The sequence below is a fragment of the Lactuca saligna genome, chromosome 8 (assembly GCF_052625555.1).
Source record: "Lactuca saligna cultivar CGN05327 chromosome 8, ASM5262555v1, whole genome shotgun sequence".
NCBI lineage: Eukaryota > Viridiplantae > Streptophyta > Magnoliopsida > Asterales > Asteraceae > Lactuca > Lactuca saligna.
In genome coordinates, this window is record NC_136424.1 from 156,845,899 (window position 1) to 156,871,410 (window position 25,512).

Genomic DNA, 25,512 nt, shown 5'->3' on the forward strand with positions numbered 1-25,512 from the left:
ACCCGGATCGTGACACAAACAATGACATCAACCATCTTCTTCTTAACCATTGGGAAAGGAAGGTTATCAATCCAAGTAAAAACCTCACATAATTTAAGAAGATCCGGAGGTAACAAGTCAACCCAACTAAACTTTTTCTCCCAAACTAAACTTGATACTTCACAAGACCAAAGAAGATGGTATAATTTTTTTTTGGGATTTTCGAGCAAAAAGGACACATCAAAGAATTTAACTCCACTCCTTTACGACTCAAATTCCACCTAGTTGGAATTATATCACACGAAACCCACCAACATAGAATATTAACCTGTCTAGGAACATAATTGTTCCATCTAGTAATAGATCCACCATAAGAAGGGAAAAATCATCAATTAAATGATGCACATATTTAACCATGAAAGAAGATGATCCTTCTAAATTCCAAATCCACTCATCTCCATCAGAAGAAAGATAAGCATCAACCAAGTTTGACATAAGAGCATCCACAATGGTGAGTTCAATGGGAGAATTGAATGAGGTGACAAGTCCATATGTCATTCAATGGATGAAACTCAACCATTGTGAGATGCCACCTTGGCATTCAATGGATTTGGAGTTCAATGGTCATTGAACTCTTCAATGGGAAAAAGGAAAGTTTTAATCCTTAAATATTTACTATAAATTATATTTTGTAACATTCTATTGAACTTTGTAGAGTTCAATGCATTGTAGAGAAAACAATAATAGAGTTGTATGAATTTAAGAATGATGATTTGACAATCCATTAAACTTTATGGAGTTCAATGCATTGTGGATGCCCTAAGGTCTTCAAACTGACTTTGTTCTACACCCCCACAAATATCTCTATGCCAAACTCAAGATCCATCAACACTTCATCTTGCACTAACCAAGCAATCTTTCTATATCTCTATGCCAAACCCAAGATCCATCAACACTCCATCTTGCACTAACCAAGCAATCTTTCTATAATTCAAGCTGGAACAGTACACGGAGTCAAGAAGAGAATGAAATGTCCCTTACCCAAACATCCCTCTAAAACTTCATAGCATTTCCATATTTTAACTTTTTTTTTAATATAAGAAAGAAGAATAATGCCCTTTTCATGCATTGTATTAATAGACCCAACGATCCTCGAATATTAGGAAGAAAACGTACCTCCAACATTTCTCTTTGTTATAGACAAATATTTATCTCCACTTTTAAAGGAGAACAAAGTTAAAAGCATCTAGAGTGCCAATACCAATTCCACCTTTCTCTTTAGAAGCCAAGACTTGATTCCAAGAAATCCAAGGAAGTTTAGAATTCCCATTATCTCTTCCCCTAAAAAATTAGAATGTAGTGACTCTAATTTGTTTTTTACTTGGACCGACATTTTGAACATCGAAAGATAATATATACATAACGAACCAAGAACAAAAGAGATCAAAGTCGATCTACCACCAATAGACAACATACTAACTTTCCATTCAGAGAGCCTCTTTTTATATTTATTAGAATTCAGATTCCAACTATTATTTTTAGCCATACTAGCCCTCACTAGAAGACCCAAATACAAGAAAAACATTTTTTTTTTTTTCTGATTTACATCCCGTCACTTTAGCCAAACTATTAACTTTCGAAAAAACAACTCCAACTCCAAGCAAGCTTGATTTTTGAATATTTATTTTAGGTCCCAAAAAATGGGACACCTGCATGGAACCAATTCTAGCACCTGAAAAAAAAAAGAAGCAGCGACAATAACATCTTCTATAGCAACATGAAGCAACATGAAGCGCATCCATAACAATAATAAATAGGAACATGGAAAAAGGATCACGTTGACGAAGACTTCTTTCAATAATGAATTCATCCGTCGGACTTCCACTAATCAGAATAGAAGTCTTTTCCATGTAAAGACACTCCCAAATCCAGTCTACCTACTTACTTCCAAAACCCATAAAATACATAATCAGTTCAAGAACTTCCAAAGAGATAAAGTAATATGCTTTTTCAAAAACAATTTTAAACACCATCAATAGTTTCTTCTGTGATTTGTACCAATCAAAAATCTCATTGACCATGATAGGACCATCCAAATCTTTTGAACTGAGATGAAAGCAGATTGCTTGAATCTAATGATAGAATCGATCACAAAAGACATCCGAGAAGCAAGGATTTTAGCAATAATTTTATATTGACCCCTATGAGGCTGATTGGACAATAATCAAAAACCACTACTGGACTCTCAACCTTAGGAATAAGAGTAATAAAAGAACAATTGATGCCAGACGTGATTTGTTTTAGTAATCTAATCTCCTTCATATTTAACCCCTTAAGTCGTCAATTGCCTTCGTTTTTTATTGGCCAAAGTATGAAAAAACTTACTGTTTTCATCAGCTTCCTCACCTCATTGCACTTTAGCTTTTTCAATCAGATCCACCCTTTAAAGTTTTTCTGAATCACTAAGCACCTTAATATAATTCTTCCTGCTTAGCATGACTTCGTTAGTCCCATTCATACTCTCCAAAAGCTTCTCGGTTTCATTAATAGCCAAAAGAAGGTGTCTTTTTTCTTCACCTTCTCGACAATAACATCACATAAACCTTCTTTTATTTTAATTTTAACCATCTTCGATTTATTCTTAAAAACAATGAAACTATTTGAATCAAAATAAACATAGGCATTAAGCCACACATTCTTAAAAACCTCCTCCTATCCAACAATATCTAACCATGAGTTAAAAAACTTGAACGGAACTAGGCCATAATCTTCAAACGATTGAATAAGGATAATAGGTCGATGATCTGAAACCAACCTATCTAGAGCTTTAGCTTTCAACCTTGAGCAAAGCTAGACACAAAGTCAAACTGATAATCTCCCCCACAATCTTTTCACTTTCATTAAATCCAGACGAGTAATTAAGATGCATTTGTTGGAGACCCGAAAAGCTAATCTTATGCTTTATACATAACCGAGAAACGAATCTACATTTATCTACTCCAATCCCACACGAATTGTAAGACATAATATTCATTATTTACTTTCGTTCACTCCAATACTATTGATATATTTATTGAGTCTGCTTTAGATACTGACATATCATATCCAAAGGCATTCCCCATCTCAATATGAGAGATAATATTGTCGATAAACGACCCTCTAGAAGAAGAAGATCTATTCTATTTAAAGAAGAACCTTTCTTAGCAGAATATGAATTAACAGAAGCAGATGTATCGCCTTTTTCCTACCCTGCTTATCTAACGAACCATTATTAGAGAAGCACATTCCATTGAAACCAATACGTTTAGAAGGGGTATTACTCGAATCAAGAGAATAATTTTTATATTTAGTTCCAGTTTCGTCAGCCGATAAAATAAATTCCGCTTTCTTGTAACAACGGTTCATCATGTCCTATATCATCCGCCATCTATTCTTTTCTTTACTGATATTAATCTCTTATTCTTCTGAGGTAGCATCCTCAACTTTTCCATCCTTCCACTGTGTCGAAAAAGTTTTGCCATTTTCAAATTCACCAATTTTATTAAAATCTTCATCGTCCTTTTTAATCTCTCCTTCTACTTTAGCTTGATCATGTTCTTCATTACCCAATCCCTCTTATCTACCAAGTCATTATTCGATCCATCATAATTATTAGCATTAGACGAGATGACATAACACCAAAATTTGGGACCCAACCAGAAAACTCATGAACTCACATATTATACTCCAAGCCATTAATCTTAACTTGAAAAACTCTTGATATCAAAGCTTTAATTTTAGTTTTAATGCACACCCTGCCACATGCTCTATTTTCATCTTGATTGTCATCCATAAACAAGAAATCATTCCATGCAGTAGCAATTTTTTGGAAATCTTTCGGAGACCAATCAGTTAGAGGTGAGCCCTCTATTTTAATCCATACCATTCTTTCATCAATTGTTAAATTATTTGTCACTAAACATACTTCTGTAAAGTACCACTTCCTGTCTTGATGTTGCTTAAATTTGATATAGGCATTCTGAGACCTGAATTCCAACCACACCTTACATTCAAAATCATTGAAACCTGATAAGGAATTGAATCAAATGGCCTCCTAAACAACACGAGGAAACAATATATAGATACAAAAATTACAACAAAGTAATGCATGAATAAGAAAATTACAATAAATCCCCTACACAAATCAAATGTTGCAAAGTGGAGAGATGTTATCCCCCCGCAAGTTGAACGGTGGAGGGCCGAGCTGAAGCTTGTTTCGAAAGAACTCAAACTAACGCCGAGGAAGACTTTTAGTGAAAATATCGGCAACTTGAAGTTTGGATGGTATGAACTTAGTGTAGAGTTTTCCCGAAGCAACAAGTTCACAGACAAAGTGGTAATCTAATTCAATGTGCTTCATTCTCTTGTGAGCGATGGGATTCCGAGTTAAGAAGAGAGCACTCTGATTATCACATAAGAGAGTAGGTCGGACGATGGGAAGAGTGTGGAGTTCTTGAAGCAAATGGGTGATCCAAATTATCTCAGCAGCATCATTTGCCATGGCCAGATATTCGAATTCGTAGCTGGATCGAGAAACGGTGGGTTGTTTCTTGGCGTAGTAAGACACCAGGTTGCCTCCCAAAAAAATCGAGTAGCCATAAGTTGACCGTCTTGTCTCAATGCACCTAGCCCAATCCGCATCTGAGTAGCCAAGAAGGGACATGTTGGTGGGCTTAGAGAAGGTCAAACCAAACGTTAAAGTGCCTTTAATATACCGGAGGATTCGTTTGACCTCTTGGAAGTGCTGAGTAGTAGGAGCATGGAGGAACTGGCTAACTTGATTAACCGCATATGAGATACCCGGTCTCACGATGGTAAGATATTGCAATGCCCTTACAATCGAGCGATACTGTGTCGGATCCGAATATGGGTTACCGGATGACGAGATAGAAGTCGTTGGCGACAAGGGAGTGGATGCCGGTTTTGCATCAAGCATCCAAGCTCTTTCAAGAACATCTTTTGCATATCTAGTTTGGCTAAGGAACAACCATCGTTTATATACGAGACTTCAAGACAAAGGAAGTAATTGAGATTCCCCAAGTCTTTAATAGCAAATTGAGTGTGAAGTTGAGTGATGAACGATTGGAGCACCCCATCGTGATTTCCGGTCAAAATTAAGTCATCGACATATACCAAAAGATACATGATACACCCGCCATGTTTGAAGATAAATAGAGAAGTATCGGCCTTGCTACAAAAGAATCCAGTGGAAATTAAAAACGTGCTTAGTTGTTGAAACCAAGCCCGAGGGGCTTGCTTGAGGCCGTAAAGAGCTTTGTTTAATCGACACACATGATTAGGATGGTGAGGATTACCAAACCCAGGAGCTTGCTCCATGAATAAACACTCCTGAAGCTGCCCATGCAAAAATGCATTATTAACATCAAGCTGATGTAAGGTCCATTTGTTAAGAACAGCAAGAGATAGAATGACCCGAATGGTGGAAGCCTTAACCACTGTGCAGAGAGTGTAGGAGTAGTCGACACCAGGAGTTTGACTAAACCCTTGAGCGACAAGGTGAGCTTTGTGTCGCTCAATGATTTCGTCAGAATGGAACTTTGTGCGAAACAACCATTTGGATCCCACCACTGGCCGATTTAAAGGACGAGAAACGAGGCACCAAGTGTTATTTTTGTGAAGAACATCAAGTTCACGTTTCATCTCCTCAACCCATTGAGGTTGTTTAAGGGCAGTTTTCACATTCTTTGGGTCACTCGGGGCAAGTAAAGCATTGTGTAACGGTTTCTGTGTAAGAGTGGAGAGGTCAGCAAAGTGACGAGGCTTGAAAATGCCGGCCTTGGCACGAGTGGTCATAGGATGGGTAGATAGAGAAGGTGGGGGAGGTGGTGGTGGCGGTACGGGAATAGGAGTGGGAGGAGTCACAGACTGTTGAGAGAGAGTGGATGATGGTATTGAGGAGGATTTGGTGGTTGGGCTAGAGGTGGGGATCGAGATCGGGCTTTGGGGTGGTCTTAGATTGGGGTTTGGAGTGATGTTGTCGGGGCACAATGTGCATGGTGATGAGTTTTCAGTATTCTCCGATTGCGTGGGGGTGATGGGAGTGATTGGGCGTGGCAAGAATGGATGAGGGTGGTCTAGGAATGAGCAAACGTTTAGATTTGAGATAAAGCTGGGTGTAGTACTGTCCCTAAATGGGAAGACATGTTCATCAAAGAGATCATGTATGGAAACATATATCCGAGATGTGGTAGGATCAAGGCACCGATAGCCTTTGTACATTGGACTATATCCAATAAAAACACACGATATACTACATGGTGCAAGTTTGTTTTCCAAGTAATCACGTAGGTAAGGAAAGACCCGACACCCAAAGGCCCGAAATGTTGAGTAATTTGGTGGTGTGGAATGTACTATCTCAAATGGAGATTTACCATCAAAAACTTTAGGGGGGCAGTCTGTTAATGATGAAGATAGCCGATGAAAAGGCATCAAACCAATAAGTTGAGGGTAGGTGGGCATTAAACATCATTGCTAAACCCATTTCAACGATGTGACGGTGTTTTCGTTCGGCCCGCCCATTTTGTTGCGGAGTATACAGGCACAAGGACCGATGTAGGGTGCCATTTTCTTCAAAGGTTGACTTGACTTGATTATTAAGAAATTCGGTGCCCCCATCACTTTGAAAGATTTTGATCTTTCTGGAGAATTGAGTTTGAACCATTTGTATGAAACTCAATAAAACACAAGAAAATTCAAATTTTGCCTTTAGGGGGTACAACCAAGAAAAGCAAGAATGGTCATCAACGAATATGGCATAATATCTATAATGGGGAGGGTCCCCATAGATCACAATGAACAAGATCTAATAAATTTAAGGTACGAGTTTTATTATTGTCAAACGGTAACCGTTGACTTTTAGCAAGTTAACACGGGGAACATAAACCTAGTTTAGGTAAAAGTGCATTCACAACAAGATAACCATGTTTTTGTAAAGAGGTAATAATATAAAAATTAGCACGGCCCAAGCGGGAATGCCATATTTCAAATGATGCTTTGGGCTTGAGTGAGACACAAACGCTTGATGACTTGGGTGGAGAACATAGAGACCATTCTCACAACTTCCGCTGGCCAGAACCTGTTTGGTGTGACGATCCTGAATGGAAAAGGAAGGGTAAGAAAGTAAAGACATCAACCAAGTTATCTTTAGTTAGTTTGCTGATAGATAATAGGTTGTGAGTGCGATTTGGGACAACCAAGATGTCATTCAAACATATATTTCTATTGAGGATTGAGTGCCCTTTGTGAGTAACAGGGAGGGACTTGCCATTCCCAAACGTAACAGATCCGTTACCTATAGTGGATGAAGCATCGGAGACCGAGTGAGTAGTGGAGGTCATGTGGTCAGTTGCACCAGAGTCAATGACCCAATCAGGGGTTGAAGATGAAACATGACACTGAGATAAGAAGGCAGAGGATAAATCATTATCCTTCACTTCAATCCCAGCAGGGAATTTCTTAAGATTGGGACACGCAGTGGCATAGTTCCCATTGATGCGACATAACTGACAGTGGGGACGGCGTCTACCACCCCGATTTCCATGACCACCATGAGACCCCCCATTGTTACCACCACGATAAGAGCCTCGGCCCCCACGAGTACCAGAAGTAGAAGCGGACACATGTGAATCAAAATTAGCACCGAAGGCAACTGAGGGTGTGGCGGAGTGATGAAGAGCCATGATGAATAACTCGTGGCTTTTAGCTCGAGCAAGTAAATCAGCAAAGGACGAGGCGGGTCTGCTTGATCGAACAGTAGTCAAGAAGGTCTCAAAGACAGGCCCGAGGCCACATAAAAACCAATGCAATTGATCCTCTGCATCAACAGGGAACCCGATCGCAGCCAACTGGTCACATAGGACTTTGAAAGCTCTCCGAAATTCAGCAACAGTCTTGGTTCCCTTTTGGATCAAACGAAGTTGATCACGGAGGTTGTGCATCCGTTCAATTGAAGGGTTTCCATATGCGTGTTCGAGGGCGACCCAGATCTGTCGAGCAGTTGATAGCCCCACAATAACAACGATAGCCTCCTCCGATAATGAGGCTTGGAATAATGATGCACCGCTGATCAGCACTGACCCAGGACGAGAATTTCGGGTTCACGGTTGATTTGTCTCTAATAATGATGGTGTTGGGTAGGTACGGGAGGGAGCCATTGACATGAGAGAACAGATCTTGATAAGTTAAAATAGGGTTCATCTGATTCTTCCACAAAAAATAATTAGTGGAGTTAAGTTTGACTCTTATCATATGCATCAGGGTGTTCAGTGGGATTGAAGCATCAGAAGTGCTTGCCACAGAAGAAGAAGAGAAGAATAGAAGGAGAAAACGGACAGAAGGGAGAGGGGCTGGGAGAGAAAGCGGAAGATGAACATGGAGGGTGTTAACTCTCTGATACCATGATAAGGAATTGAATTGAATGGCCTCCTAAACAACAAGAGGAAACAATATATAGATACATAAATTACAACAAAGTAATGCATGAATAAGAAAATTACAATAAAGCCCCTACACAAATCAAATGTTGCAAAGTGGAGAGATGTTAAAACCTTTTGTAGCTAAGACCTTCTTTACATTAATAATAAGATTAACATCTCGAACCTTTGATAAAACTACACATGTTGCAACTAGAATAACTAGAATGTCTAAATCTTCCAACACCATCTTCTTAAGCACCTTATCCACCTGTGTAGGTTTATTACTCCCATTACCATTAACTGTTGATGCATATGATTTTTTCACATTAACATTACTCGGTTCCTTCATCTCCTCTGTTGTTATCCGACACATTCACTTTACCTTCAAACCTTGCCAAGGAAGTGAACATATGATAATTACCAATTCAAGTTCTATTTAAATATTCTAGCAACATCTTTGGATCATTGATTTTCAAGAATTCGATAAAAGCAAAGCGACGTTGAATCTTGGATAATTTTTAGGAAATATAAACATCAGCTTCAATTCCACCTGTTCTGGAAAATTTGTCACATACATAGTAATAGACATGTCCTCTACTTTTTTGAGGTCTAAGATTATATCCCCTGGAACCATTCTCACATTTCTTACCTAATTCCATTGCCAACCTTCTTGATTAACATCAAATCCCACTTTAAATCATAACAGAACAAGACAACAAAAGTATCGACAGAAAAGGCAACAATGATTATTAGTGTTTGAACCTGCCGGGAATCACCTCTGAAATCGCATGGCAGAGTAGGGCTGGAAATTACTTTTACTTGTTTTTCAACAAAATTTATGTGATCCATTTTAGTTAGTCTAGAAACCCGAAGAATAAGTTTGAAATAATATTTCTGTAATGTTTGTCTGCTAAAAAACAAACAAACAAACATTCCAGAATACTATAGGCAGTGGCGGATTTAGTTCAGAAGGAGTGGGGTGCATGGCCCCCACTTAAAAATGAGACCCACCAGGAATATATAAAAAAAAATAAAAACAAAGTTTAATTTAACCATTGCTCCCCATTGAGAAAAAATTGGTACCCAATTCCAACATTTCACTTCTCTCTTCTGATTCTTCTCTCCCGTTTTTTTTCTTTTGAATTTTGACCTAGCATACCAATTAACAAGAACTAATTTTGACCTAGCATACCAATTAACAAGAACTAGAAATAGATATTAAATTAGCAGTCCAAATCCACAGCCCACAGTCGTCGGAAACTTAGCACAACTGAACAATGCCATTGCAGCACCGTGGAGGCTTGACGGACTGAGTCCTGACGTTGGTCACGCTCACCACCGGTTGACTGACACCATCCGCCGCCGAACACGACCCACCATAGTCTCCGGAAAGTTGTAAATTTATTCCCCTGATTTTGTTTGATTTTGTGTTCAATTTTTAGAAATAGGTTTGATATTTTGAAATTTGATGTTGAGTTCCATTTTTAAACTGAAAAATGTTTATTTTGCTTTTGATATTCTGATTTATGAACTAGTTTTTGCTTTGTGAACTGATTTTTCTTTGATTTGATACTCTCCACCGATTGATTTGTGTTAAATGGGTTTGAAATGATAAATGTAGGATATGGATTGGTAGGAACCTTAATAGTTAGTCTTAAGTAAAGCAAGTTAAGTAAACAATTTGATTGTCTCTCCTCATCTTCTAGAAAATATGTTTTGCTCTTAAGAGCAAATAAATTTTATCCATTTTGGTAAAGGTTAGTTGTATATTTGCAAATTTATTTGAGATTTATTGTTTATTAAAAGTATTTGCTTTTTAGGGTATGTTTGGGTTAGCTTTTTTATGTCAAAAGTGATTTTTAAGAAAAATGCTTATTAGTTTATGACTTTTAGGAAAAGTTGGTTTTAAAAAGTGTTTGAATGCGAAAAGTTGTTTTTTTAGGAGTAAAATGATTACAAAGCTAAAAAACTAGGATTTTCCAGTTTTTTGAAAGCTTTACTTTTTCCTATCCAAAAAACTGTTTTAAAAAACGCTTTTTAAATAGACAAATATTTTTTTAGCTTATTAGCTTTTTAAAAAGCTAAAAAGCTAATAAGTTTTTTTTTTTGAAAAGCTATCCCAAACACCCACTTAATTCTCATAATCATATCCTAGGATCCAATCTTTTTAGGTGTTTTGTCGAATCAAGATTATAATAACATTACTTCGTAGCTACTGTATATGCTAAAACGGTTAAAGTAAAGACTTGCTTCACTTCAACATGAAATATATTCGTTTATGCATTCCTGGGTAATTATAACGGATGTTTTCGAAATCGATTTTGGGGTAATCATTATCAGACTATTTCGGGATGGTCAACGGTCAACGGACCGGTTAATGGTCGACTGTGCACCCCACTTGACTTTCGGGTTGGATCTGCCACTAACTATAGGTGAGAGGGAAGAGAATATAGCGTTTTATTGTATGCAAACATCTTAGAGTACAAAATGATGCATATTGAAGTCCGAAACCAATACAATTTGTCCTAAATTTAACAAGGAGGTAAATAAACTCACAAAAATCAAAATAGATTTTGGTACAACATAAGAAAATTATACCATTTAATACAACCAAAATACTATAGGTGAGAGGGAAGAGAATATATATTTTTTTCAAAATATTTTGTTGCAAATGAAATAAATATATTTTATATACATGATTACTCGAAAATGGACACATTTAGAACTAAGAGGTCATTTTGATAAAACTCAAAAACTATAATCCTTTTCCATTATTTACCAAAAAAAATGTCACTCTTTAAAACACAAAGTAATGTTGGTAAACAAACCAAAAAAACTTCCGACGTGGACGCAATTTGAACATTTTAAATCAATTTTCATTTTTTAATTAGATCAAATCCTAATTAGATCAAATCCTTTATGCACACGTATTGTGGATTTCTATAAGTTAATGTTGGTACATTGTATGTTATATGTTTCCTTTTTTACATATTTTAATCAACTACTATAAATTAATAATTAATAATAATAGTAAATATATATATGTAATTTAACAGAACTATACAACAACAAAAGAAACAAGAGAAACTAAAACATAATCATTTCATAATCAGTTTCTATACAGTTCCAAAATGGGAAATCTACATGTCTCTACGAATCAAATGTGACATGAGATCTCATATCAGTCTCAGCTAGCTCTCAATGGCCATACATGCCTGAAATTGGTTCGGTTCTTGTATAAGGGTTATACTTTTACATCAACACCCATGTGAAATATCCAACATATAATGTGTCAAATACTTATCATCTAAAGAAACAGAAGAATTCTTTATAAACTCCAAGCAATCAGCAATGGCTTCTGCATAGAAAGAATGCGATCTTCCCAATGATCTTAACCTACAAACGTAGCTCTGATCAACATTCCCTGTCGTTACTGAGCTTCTGGGGCTACTACAATCTCTTACCTTGCTACATCTCTTCGATCTGCTTTTGGTATATGACAAAGAAGAAGAGTACGACTTCCATGATCTTACAAGAATCTTGAAGAAATTAAACAACTTTGTACGTAACCCTTGAACTGAAAATCTTTTCAGGTTGACCCGAAAACCTCTTGATTTGTGATGTCTTCTGAAAACTGTGGTGTAACTGGTTGGACCCATTTGAATCTATTGTGTGTTTATTTGATTTGGAGTAGGACTGTAGAAGGTGAAAGAACAACTAGTTGTGTCTTGATTGTGGTTGTTTATATAGAGATAGAATGGAGGGGCGAAAGTTGACCTTTTGTGAAAGATGAAGGTGCAAGTGGTGTGTTATGAAGATGAATTTAAGGGATGCTCTCTATTATTTGGTTCGGTTTTTTGATTTTCGGTTAGAACGGTTTCATGATGTATTGTGTTGTTTAAAGAGCCGATTTTGACAAGATTGGTTAATATAATTTTAGTTGTATATGAAGATGTTGGAAATGATCGAAGGTTAATTAACATTTTGTTAATTTGTTTTTGCTTTTTAATACAAAATATAAAACAATTATAAATTTATAGTGGTTAATAACTAAATAATAAGGGAGTGTTTAGATAGGAAAAAAAGAGGTGCTTATTGCTTATTCTCACAATAAGTTAACTTTGAGTGTTTGGATAAAATCCAGTTTATTAAGCTAAATAAGCTAATTTTAATAAGCATTTCTCCCCATGCTTATTGCTTACTCCCACCACAAATAAGCTATAAGCAATAAACTAATAAGTTAATCCAAACACCCCTTAAAATGTCAATTGAATAATTTTTTTTTGTTTTTTTGTTTTTTTGTTTTTTTGTTTTTGTGTTTTTTTTATAGTTAAGGGGTAGTTTTTGCAAAAAATAATTCATACTAACTTGGAAACCTGTTAATACTGGTAAAAAGGGCAAAACCGACAAAAAAATGGCAAGTTTGCGGCAGAACGAACGAAAAATCTGTCAAAGGGTAAAACCGATATTTTCTGCCAAACTTAAGTTTTTTTATGATATTATATATATATATATATATATATATAATTTTGATTTTCCGGTTTAACCAAAACAATTAAAACTTAACCAAAAACAAACCAAATAAGGTATCTTTATTTGGTTAATCAAACCGAATTAACCGAAAACCAAATAACCCAAACCAAATAAACCAAACATAATTTGGTTCGGTTTTGGTTTTTTATCACGCCCATAATGATGAGGTTTGTTTGGGTTATGAAATTTGTATTTCAAAATGTTATAAAAGGCTATTAGTTATATATTTATAAGGTTAATGTCAATTTAGGCCTACATTTTTTTTTCCATTTGTTTTAAAATGTCCATAATGTATTTTTTTGGAGGTGTTGTTTAAGGGCATAAGGTGAACTTTGTCAGGTTTAAATGGTCCTTATCAGTATTTTGAAGGAGTAATTCGTTACCCCTTTCCTTTGACATCAAATATAGTGCCACCTATTAGCCAAAAAGTCTTCCCATGATCTTAATCTCTACAGGCTTCCCATAATCAATCATAAAAGTCGTTGAATTTTTCTTTCCTTCCCTTTGCTCCGACACCTCTTGCTCGACTCATCTTTGCTTCTTTTTCTATATCTCGTCTAGATATCGCATCATTAAAAGACCTTGACAAGCACATGAATGGATTTTTCTTGATCACCAAGGAGGACATGAGATGGAGCCATGTCATTAGCCACCAACATATCTGGTCTCACTAAATGCGGGGTTTGTAATTTCGTGATTACCGATACCAAACCCATTGAGTTTTGCATGCCGAAGAGAGAGAAAGAGAATGTGAAAGAGAGAGAGAGAGAGAGAGAGAGAGACGTACAAAAAAGAAAGAATGATCATTACAGAGAGACACATACAGTTCTAATGAGTTAAGGATGTTGGTGATTTTAGTGTCACCATGTCATTTTATGTAATCGGAACTGACATGTGATCTAAGGGGATTCATAATTTGTACTCTAATATATGTATGAATTTGTGCGGAGTGCACGCATGTATAACATCGAATTAGAAGCTGATTCGACGACAAGTCAGGGGTCCGGGGGTAGCGCCCCTTTAGTGGGGTCTAGGGGCAGCGCTCCTAGCGGGGTACAAGGGGCAGAGCCCCTTACTTGTAAAACTAATGAAATTCTTGATAGTTTTGGAAATTCGTTAGTTTTGTAAACCCTATCGAATTCTTGAGAAGGGCTTCATAATTTATACTCTAACATATCGGAACATAGTGGCAAAATCGAATTCTTGAGGGTGATTATGGTAAAACTAATGAAATTCATTTTTTTTTGGAAACCCTAAATCGTCATTAAATTTCGGATTTCCATGACTTGCTTCCAAAGCAACCCATGACGGCCAAACCTAGGAGGCAAACCCTAATCTCGTTTGATATATAAACGACTCTTCTCTTTGAGAAGGGACACACGGTCATTAGCTCTCTTTTCTTCAGACGAACATAGAATCTTTCTAGCAATTTGGCTTACGATTTTTGTGCCTAGATTCGTATGTGTCCTCTTGGATTATCCTAGGCTGAATTTCTTGCAACCCGGGCATAGGATAGAAATATCAGTTCAGAAAGTGTTCACATGATCGAAGGGGTATCCAGATCTCCAATATAAACCCTAATTCCTCCAACAATCGAACTGATATTTACTATTTCTGGAGATAAGAGAATCAATCAGTGAGATAACCATGAAGTTTGCAAAGCTGGAGAAGTTCGAAGGTGTTGAATTCTGACGTTGGAAGAAGAATATGCACTTCATACTGACTACTCTGAAAGCAGCATAAGTGTTGACTACTCCAAGACCACCGGAGGTTGAGGAAGGTGCTAATGAGACAATAAAATAGATAAGGAGGAGATAGACGTGGGACAACGATGACTAAATCTACAAAGGTCACATTTTAAACGGTATGCATGATGCTTTATTTGATATCCATAGTGTAGCCTTGTGTACTAAGGAGTTGTGGGACACCCTTAAATTGAAATACATCACTAAGGACGCTTCTAGCAAGAAGTTTCTGGTCTGTGATTTTAATAATTTTAATATAGATGATTCATGGTCTATCACTGAACAATACAATGAACTCCTTGGCATATATGGTCAATTTAAACTACACCATTTGAATATGGATGAATATGTTGTTGTGTCAAGCATCATTGACAAACTTCCTCCATCCTGGAAAGACTTCAAACATAACTTAAAACATCAAAAGAAGGAGATGTCTTTCGTTCAACTTGCTAGTCATATTCGTATTGAAGAATCTTTTTGTGCGAAGGAAAGTGACAAATCTGATAAACCCAAAGGGAAAGTTGAATCTGGACAACCCTCGGGTCATATAGCTGAAAACAAACCAAGAAATCAGATGCACAAAGGACATGGAAAACGTAAGCAGGAACATGTCCCAAGCAACTCCAACAAAAAGAAAAAGGATCTAGTTTGTTGGAGGTGCAATTAGGTTGGGCATTCCAAGTGTGATTGTCGTGTGAACTTAGGCAACAATGGTGCTGGAAACAATGGAGCCAATGGAAAGGTGAATGGTTCTTTGAACCAAGTTAAAAGAGGTCAGTTCATGAATAAATTTGATAATTCTAATCAGGATTATGTTTATTATGTTTCATTCAATCCTGAATCATTCTATGTCCGAGATGATAATGTTGCTTGGTAGATCGATTCCAGGGCAACGAACCATGTATGCAAGGATAAACGGATGTTTGAAACATTAACTCTGCTTGAAGATGGGTCGGTGCTAAAAACATGAGACAATTTTTTTTATTCCAATTTGTGGTGTTGGTGTTGTGTTTCTTGAATTTACTTTTGGAAAGAAAATTAGGCTTTTTGATGTTTTGTTTGTTCCTAAGATTTTCAAGAATCTTGTTAGTTCTAGTTGTTTGAATTCTGATGGTTTTAAATAATTATTGAGTCGGATAAGTTCATCTTATCTAAGGGTGAAATGTTTGTTAGCTTTTGATATTTAAATAATAGAATGTTTCGTTTGAATATTGTTGACAAATTGTTACTTGTTCAAAATTTTACATTTGTATCTTCTGCTTCTAATGTTGATAAATCTATGCTTTGGCATGTAAGATTAGGTCATGTCAACTTTAGACGGATGCATGAGATGTCAAAATATGGATTAATTCCATCCTTTGAGATGGATGCATGAGATGTAAAAAGATGCATTTATATCAGAGATTTGATTGGTTTCTATTGTATTTGATGCATTGTGTGTTTATTAATTGCTTGAAATCGAAAAATCTGCCTTCTGCCTGACAAACTCGTCGAGTCACCTGATGAACTCGACGAGTCCAAATGGTGACTCGGCGAGTCAGAATGTCAGACGGATGTATTTTCGGCATTTTGGCTTATTTTGACTTGGGATAATTACCAAAAATGTTTTTAATTGATAAAATCAGAATTTTATTAATATGATGTGATTATCCTTATCAAAATAAAAGATATTTATCAAACAATTAGATAATTATTGCCTTATATGATAAACCTTAATTATTTGAATTGTTTTATTAAATTATCTTATATGGAATTGGATTAGGTCAAAATTAGATAATCACCAATTAATTGTTTAATTATATTATTTGAATTTTGATCTAGAAATTTTTGAAAAGTTTCAAAATTTGCCCTCAAGTTTTGGTTTTTAAAAATTTTGATTAAAAGTTTCATTTTGATGTATTTAAATTCTAAATCCTAGAATTTTACAAGTTTAAAATTCAACCCTTATACTATTATAATATTACGAGAATAATGATTATATATATATATATATATATATATATATATATATATATATATATATATATATATATATATATATATAAGGTTAATGCTAGTCTTACCATTAGTAGGCCTCATTCACGAAGTCTATAAGGGTGAGTATAAGGTTGCCGCATATAAAATGGCTATTTAATGGTTTTCCACTCTCACCCACCGCTTCCTTGATTGGCGGACGGTCGTTAGTCGAACGGGTAGGATAGGGCAACTAATTCCTCATTAAAAGTATAATGATAAATAAAGTAACTAAATGTTCTATAAAAATTCTCAATCTTAGTTATTTTAGGAAAAATGTGAAAATGATGCTATTCCATGAAATTACACTTTGTACCCTTGCCAAGACGTTAGTGAAGTGTGTGTGGTTAACTGACACACTAATTTGGGTCTAGCAAAGGTAGCAAAGGGTGACTCGATGTTTGTCATAGATCAATGGAGCGAGTGTAACTAACCGACACATTGATTAGGTGACTGCAACATTGAGGGCACCAAGAACATTTGCATGGTTATTCACACCTTGTTTGTAATCCTCGGTATCCCAGTCACAACCTTAAAGGGCATATTGAGATTTAAAAATGCCATTGAAAAGTTCAATGAATCCCAAAAGATCTAGGAGTTTTCAATACATTTAAAACTTAATTTCTTTTTCGTTTTTGATGGTGGAAATTAGTGAATTGTCATTCACTTACCTTCAAATTATTTGTTGTTTAGATTATGACATCCTTCTTCTAAATTGCAAATATTGTTGTTGGATCCTAGCCCTAATTTCTCATTTGAGTGTTTAATTGGGGATTCGTATCTAATCAAGCTTTGTTTCTTTTCTTTTCAGATGTCTAACCCGAACAACAACAATGCTTCTGGCTTAACCTCTTCCAGCTCGTTCTCACTCATAAACTTATGTGGGAGGGTGATTTTCGATGGTACCAATTCCAATGATTGGATCCGCAATATTCGAATGGTTACCTGCTACAAGGACAAGGAGTATGTCCTCGACAAGGAGCTGAAGGAGGTGAATGTCAACACTGCTACTCCCGAGGAGTTCGCTGCCTTTAAGGCCCACGAGCGAGATGCTACGAAAGTACATTGCATCATGCTCACGACTATGACTGAAGAACTCCAAAAGTCCTATGAGGATTACTGTCCCTATGAGATGTACTAGGATTTACTAGACATGTACCACCAAAGTGCCAGATAGGAGAGGTACGAGATCATCACTTCGATAATCACAACCAAGACGAGGAACGAAGAGTCTGTCACTACTCATCTGCAGAAAATGCAGAGATATGCCAACCGGCTGCTGAAGTTAAATGTTAACTTTGATGAGGAGATGGCGATTGATATCATTCTTCACTCCTTTCCACTTTGTTTCAACTAGTTCTGCATGATCTACCACATGAACAAGGAGGAGGTCAACTTGAGCAAGCTTCAAGGCTTGTTGAGGACTGCTGAGAGCAACCTCATGGACAAATCTGTTGCATCAACTCCCGCTACTGCTGCCCCCATCTTGGCTATTGGGTAGGGAAAGGGTAAGAAGAGGAATACTCCTTCAAAGATCCACCTTAAGGGAAAGTCCCATGATGGTACCTCTTCTAGTGGAACCAAGACTGGTCCCGCTGCACCCTCCTCCAGCCCGAAGGATGTAGAGTGCTACTACTACCATGAGAAGGGGCATTGGAAACGAAGTTGCTCGAAATATCTGCAAGTATCAAGGATGGAAAGATCAAGCCGTCCTTTGCTGGTATTTATACTATTCAATCTAATAACTCATCGCATGCTATTTCTTGGGTTCTTGATACAGGTTGTGGTTTTCACATTTGTTCTGATTTGCAGGGCCTAAGAGGAAATAGGGTTGTGGATCATGGGAAGATAAACTTGATCATGGGGAACAGAAGATCGTCGCCTGTCACAAAGATTGGAGTTTACTCTTTAGTGCTTAGTAGTGGGTTAGGACTAGAGTTGAATAATTGTTGCTATTCACCAGAAATGTAAAGAAACATCATTTCTTTTCATGGTTTATATAAGCAAGGATTTAGATTTTCGTTTGATAATGAAAAAGGTTCTATTAATGCTTTTCTTAATGGTGTTTTCTATTTTGAAGCATTTCTTTATAACAAAATATATGAAACTATGATGGTTGTAGACAACTTAGGAAATGATGTGTTGCATATCGACTCTTCCAATAGTTTAGACAAAGCATGCTTGTGGCATTTTCGTCTTAGACATGTCAACAAGAAACACATAGCCCAACTCCAAAAGGATGGAGTGTTTGACTCATTCGACCTTAGGGACAATGACATGTGCAAGTCTTGTTTACTTGGAAAGATAACCAAGTCACCCTTCGTTGGTACTTATGAAAAGGGTGAGGTTTTATTGGATCTCATACACATCGATGTGTGTGGCTCCTTTAGATCACCCACAAGGGATGCAATCCGATTCCATGTGACTTTCACCGATGATTATAGCAGATATGGGTATATCTACTTAATCAAGAACAAGTCAGAGACCTTTGAAAAATTCAAAGAGTTTAAACAAGAAGTGGAGAATCAGCGGTCAGGAAAATCAAGATGCTTCTATCCGATCGAGCTAGAGAGTACCTTAGTCTTGAATTCCACGACTACCTCAAGGAATGCGGAATCGTTTCGCAATTGACGCCACCTAGGACACTGCAGTTGAACGGTATGGCTGAGCGGCATAATCGAACCTTGTTAGACATGGTTCATTCCATGATGAGTCGTGCTTCAGTACCTATCTCATTTTGGGGGTATGCCTTAGAGACTGCCACCTATATCCTTAACTTAGTTCCTATAAAGAAGGTTTCCAGAACACCTCACGAGATGAGGATAGGGAAAGCTCCCTCGTTGGCACATATAAAGGTTTGGGGTTGCGAGGCTTTCGTAAGAAGAGAGATTCACGACAAGCTTGGAGCTCGTAGTGAGCGATGTATTTTCATTGGCTACCTGCAGAATTCCTTTGGATATCTCTTCTATAGACCGAGTGACAATGTTGTATTCATTGCGAGAAGAGGAGTTTTCAAAGAGCGAGAACTCATAAGCCAAGGGGACAGTGGGAGGCAAGTTGATCTTGAAGAGCTTCAAGAATCAAGTGATGAAGGAACCTTTAACACTGGTGGTCAACCTGAGGAGGAAACTTATGCTGAACCGTTTGACGAGTCCCTACCTCTTAGACGTTCCAGTAGAGTTAGTGTTCCACCGGAGTTTTATGGTTTTGATATTAGTACCGAAGGTGATATGTTTATTAGTGATAGTACACTAGTAAATTTGGATGAACCTAACAACTACAAGGAAGCCATGGCAGGCCCGGAGTCTGCGAAATGGAAAGAGGCTATGGATAGCGAGATTCAGTCCATGTATGACAACCAAGTTTGGAATTTGGTTGACAATTTGTCGGGTCGTAAGACGGCCGGGTGCAAGTGGATCTTTAAGAAGAAAACTGACATATATGGGAAAGTGCACACTTATAAGGCATGATTGGTTACGAATGGCTTTACTCAAACTCCTGGAGTTGACTATGATGAGACCTTCTCACCAGTTGCGAAGATAAAGTCTATAAGGGTTATTTTAGCCATAACTGTGTTTCATGATTATGAAATATGGCAGATGGATGTTAAAACTACTTTCCTTAATGGGAAGTTGGTTGAGGATGTTTACATGAGTTAGCCAGAGGGTTTTGTCGATACAAAGCATCCTAATAGAGTGTGTAAGCTTGAGAAATCCATTTATGGATAAAAACAAGCATCTCGGAGATGAAATATTTGTTTTGATGTGAAAGTCAAAGAGTTTGGCTTTCTATGAAGCAAGGATGAGTCATGTGTATATGCCAAAGCCTGTGGGAGTATAGTTAGCTTCCTCGTATTGTATGTCGATGACATACTACTCGTAGGAAACGACATCCCAACCCTACAGGAAGTTAAGTCCTGGCTTGAGAAGTTTTTCGCTATGAAGGACCTTAGAGAGGCTACCTATATTATGGGAATAAAGATAGTGAGAAACAGGAGTAAAAGGCTAATAGGATTTATTCAGAATACTTACTTGGAAAAGGTACTAAAATATTTTAGTATGGAGACTTCCAATAAAAGGGAGTTACCGATCCAAAGTAATGCCAAATTGAGTAAGACTCAAAGCTCGAGTACTGAAGCCGAGATAGCAGATATGAGCTAAGTACCTTACGCTTCCACAGTTGGCTTGATCATGTGTGCTATGAATTGTACTCGCCCTAGTGTAGCCTTCACTATGAGCATGGTCAGCAGATATCAAGGGAACCCTGGCAGAGTATTGGATTAGATGTCTATGCCCATAACTATTATTGGTATGTACTCGACCCGAGAGTAGCATGGTCCATTTGGGTTGCATAACACCAGGACAATTTGTTAGGATGGACTCTTGAGAGAAGGTTATATATGATTTATTAATATATTATAAGTTCTAATATAATAATATGAAATCATATGTTTTAATTAGTATTGAGCAAGAATTAATTTGGAATTAATTTAGTGATCAAAAGGAGACTAATTAAATCTATGGGGATTAATTATGGTAATTAGTTATATTTATATGTGTTGGGCTTATGATCCATGTTGGACCAAGTATATGTATGGATACATAAAGAGTTGGGCCACATGAACCATGGATCATAAAACCCATGGATATGGTTTGGTTTATACCCATGACCCTTGAAATCCCATATATAAATATGTAGTGCATTGCCCATAATTGCAACTTGTAGTTCTACAGAAGTTCTTAGATAATAGTGGTGTTTTTGGTGCATGGATTTTCTCTCTCAAGAGCCACCTTTGTCCTAGGTGAGTTGTGATTCCATTTGAGGTGCAACACTTGGGGCACTAAGTTCTTAAAGGCCAAAGTGTTTCAAGTAACACCAAATACATCAAGACTCCAAGCCATATAAAAGGTATGTTAATTTAACTAGTATCTTGCATTGTTTATGACAAATTGCATGCTAGTTATAGGTTTAATACCTTGGAAACTCCTTTGCATGTATAATTAGTAGAAACATAGATCCAAGGTATTTAGGGTTGTATGTGCACCATAGGATGTTGTAGTATACTAAAACCATTTAGTGGTATCAGAGCCAAGGCTTTTTTTCAATTATACTTGATGCAAAAGGCTGAAAAATGAAGTTTTGTGCTGTCTGGAAAGGGGACTCGACGAGTCCATGTCAAACTCATCCAACTCGTCTAGTTTGTTCCTGCACTCGGCGAGTTGGACCCCCTGACAACATATTTTTGAGTTTTTTTGGATAGAATTGGACTATGAACATTACCCTAAGCTGTTTTTGAACTTATAAACTTGTTTTTGTTGTGGTAATGTTCATGCTAATCCAATTTCGAAGATAATTGTCATAATTTCAAGATTTGTATCAGTTTGTATGTTCATGCTAATTTCTTGAAGATTGATGATTTGAATTATCTTGTTCTTATGAGTTGATTTAGATTAATAGAAAAATTACGTGCTAATGTGTTTTCAATCCAAATTGATCTAAAAGTTTTTCATAATATGTGTTTTTGTAACTTGTCCTCAAGTTATATGAAAAGTCACATTTATAATTTTTAAAACTCATAAGAATTCCATAAGTTATGAAAATGAAGAGTCTAATTTTTTTTAAATGTTTTAAAGTCTTCCATAACTTGTCATCAAGTTATGGAACTTGAAGAGTTTTTCCATTAAAACTACTTTAACTCATAAGTTATGGCATTGAAAAGTTTTTTCAATTATTCAAAACTTGCCCTCAAGTTTTGGAATTTGTAAAGTTCCCCCCCATGAATACTTTAATTCCAAGTTAAACCCTTAGAATTTTAAAAGTTAAAATTCAACCCTTATACTATTATAATATTAATAGTTAATAGTTATAAATATGTATAAGAGCAAAGTCAGTCTTACCGTTAGTAGGCCTCATTCACGAAGTCGGTCTATAAGGGGGGGTATAAGGTTAATGCCTATAAAATAGTAGTTTAATGGGTGTCCACTCTCACTCACTGCTTCCTTGACTAGTGGAGGATTGTTAGCCGAACGGGTAGGACAAGGACTATAATTCTCCCGTCATTATAAGTATGATGATAAATATAAAGTAACTAAACACTTATAAATTTCCAATCGTAGTTACTTAGGAAAATGTGAATTTGGTGCTAACCAATGAAATTACACTTTACACCTTGCTTAAGTCGTTAGTGGAGCGTGTGTGGTTAACCGACACACTAACTTGGATTTAACAAGGTTGGCAAAGGGTGGCTTAAGGTTTATCATAGATCGGTGGAACGCGTGTGGTTAACCGGCACATCGATTAGGTGATGAAAATTAAGAGTGCCAAGTATATTTACATGGTTATTCACACCTTCTTTTGTGATCCTCGGCATCCCAATCACAAAACTTGAAGGGTACAATCGAGATTGAAACAGGCCATTGAAAAGTTCAATGAAAATCAAAAGATCTAGGAGTTTCTAATCCAATTAAAACCTAATATTTATTTCATTTTTCATGGTGGAAATTGGTGAATCGTCAGTCGCCTACCTTTAAATATTTTATAGCTTGGATTACGACATCCATCTTCCAAGTAATAAAATATTGTGTTGGGTCCTAACCTTAATATTTCATATTGGGTGGTATATTAACGACTTAAATCAACTAACTTGAATATCTCCCTTTGTAGATGTCTGGTTCAGACAACTATGATCTTCCCGAATATATTAAAACAAGCTTTCCTAATGAAGATGATGTCTCGTGGTTGGATCATGGAAATCATACTTCTCTTCCTCCACCTCCTCCAATTATTCTCCCTTATCCACAAGTTCTTAAATAGATCAAGGTCACTCAAACCCTATTAGCAAATAATGTCTATGTGTGCTCACATCTTGGAGATGACATCGCATATTGATAAGTCGGGAGAGTTGGGTGTCAAAGTCTTCAGGAAGTTGGTTGTTGACTAGTTCCTTCAGTCACTTCCTAATTCACACAGTGAGTTCTTTAAGGACTACTATATGACAGACCATGACATGACCCTTAAAGATCTTACCTATTCGCTTAATGCTCCTGAATCAGCAATGATTTGGAGCATTGGTAAATCAAACTTAATTGGAAGACCGACTTCCCAAACTTCTATGGAAATTGACAATGGTGACATTGGAAATCCACAAAAGCTTTCTCTTCCTAATGGAAAGGGATCGACCATAGTCAACTCGGTTGACCAAATGGTAAAGAGAAATGGTAAGTCTGAGATAGTCCCATGTACCATTACTAAAGAGTCCATAAGTTTCTATTGCCAAAAGAATGGGCATTGGTTACGAAGCTACCCTATTAATTTCACTAGGATGGTAAAAGTCAAAGTTTGACTCTACTTCGGGTAAAGTCCACTATCTAACTCTATTAATTTCCTATTTGGAGATTCTTAATACATGATGTGACTAGTTCACATGTTGATGTTTTGTAGAATCAAAGAAAGGAAGCTTAAAAGAAGAGCAAGATGATTCTGATCGTGAAATTCAAAATTTTGAGATGCTGCTTAACAGTTATGATAGATTGCTTAGGAATAGATAACAACATTGTTTTCATATGCATTTGCATTGTAAGGATAAGTTTTTCAGCAAGTTTTAAAATAAAAGAAAAGTTTTGAGTTTATTTATTTTAAGTATCCTTACAATAGCATTTATGAAAAATTGTTGCATATATGATTCCATTAATAGCAATGTTGGAAAATGGATTTGATTCTTTCGTTTGTGGTAGTGTCATAATTTACCAAATAAGGAAAGATTCTTATCACCCAAGATTCAGTTGGATAGAAACTTGGAATCATGCAACTTCTATTGTATGATGAATGAGGATTTTCAGCTTTAGGAAATTAAGACTAGTTCGTTGATCACATGTATATGTGAATCAAGTGAATGACTAAGGGATCGAGTACACATTCTTGTGCACTGGTCAAGGTCCGCCACAAAGATTTATAAGACTATTCGTCATGATTTACTAAAGTTTAGTGAATATGGTTATACTTACAAGTTTAATTGTAATTCTGAAACATTGGAAAAGTTTCAATGTAAGGCAGAACGAACAAGAAGAATCAAATTAGGCAGAAAGATATAAAAGTTTCTCCAATCTAAAAATATGGGAGAGTACTTGGTTATCTTGTTTTATGATTATCTTAGTGGTTATGAAAACATATCACAATTGGTTCTCTAAGGACATCTTAGTGCATTTGTTTGACTAAGAAGTGGAATCGTGAGTTGTTGAATTGGTTAAATCAAAAGATAAGTCATACTTCGTTCTAAAATTGAGTCTTAGAGTCATACTCCTAGATTGTAACTTGAGTGACATAATCCTTAGAAGGTTTATAACACTTTTCAAATGTAGAGTAAAATGTTTTCTTACTTTTGTACATTTGAAATTGGTAACTTTTGATGTTTACGATAAAACAAAGACCAACTAAGTACAATTGAATGAAGTCTTTGTCTTGATAAGAATCTGCACTAACTCTTGAATATTTGTTTTGTCAAGGAATGGTTCTTGAAAAGAGAATCTTATATTTCAAGAGGACAATAGGAGTCTTAAAGATCTTGAAAAAGTTTCAAGAACTAATCAAGAATAAAACCTGTTGTTTATCACTAGCACAGGACTTGAGGTTTGTAACATATCGTGTTGACATATTCTTGTTTTTGTGACCATTCCAGTTAAAAGTTGACTATGTATGTGAGTTCTATGAGTTCTCAGTTGTTTGCATAACTAATTAGAAGCAATGGTAGGCCCTTGTGCTGCTAGATGGAA

General features: G+C 36.4%; 1 protein-coding gene across 1 annotated transcript in view; it reads left to right on the forward strand.

The window, feature by feature from the left end:
* The first annotated feature begins 15,068 nt into the window (after positions 1–15,068).
* The window catches only part of LOC145010221 (uncharacterized), a 76,791-nt gene continuing 66,347 nt past the window's right edge, over positions 15,069–25,512 (forward strand). Inside the window, exons 1-2 of the mRNA XM_078968788.1 lie at positions 15,069–15,327; positions 15,436–15,504. Of these exons, the coding sequence (XP_078824914.1) occupies positions 15,069–15,327; positions 15,436–15,504 (328 nt within the window). The remainder of the gene's footprint in view (positions 15,328–15,435; positions 15,505–25,512) is intronic.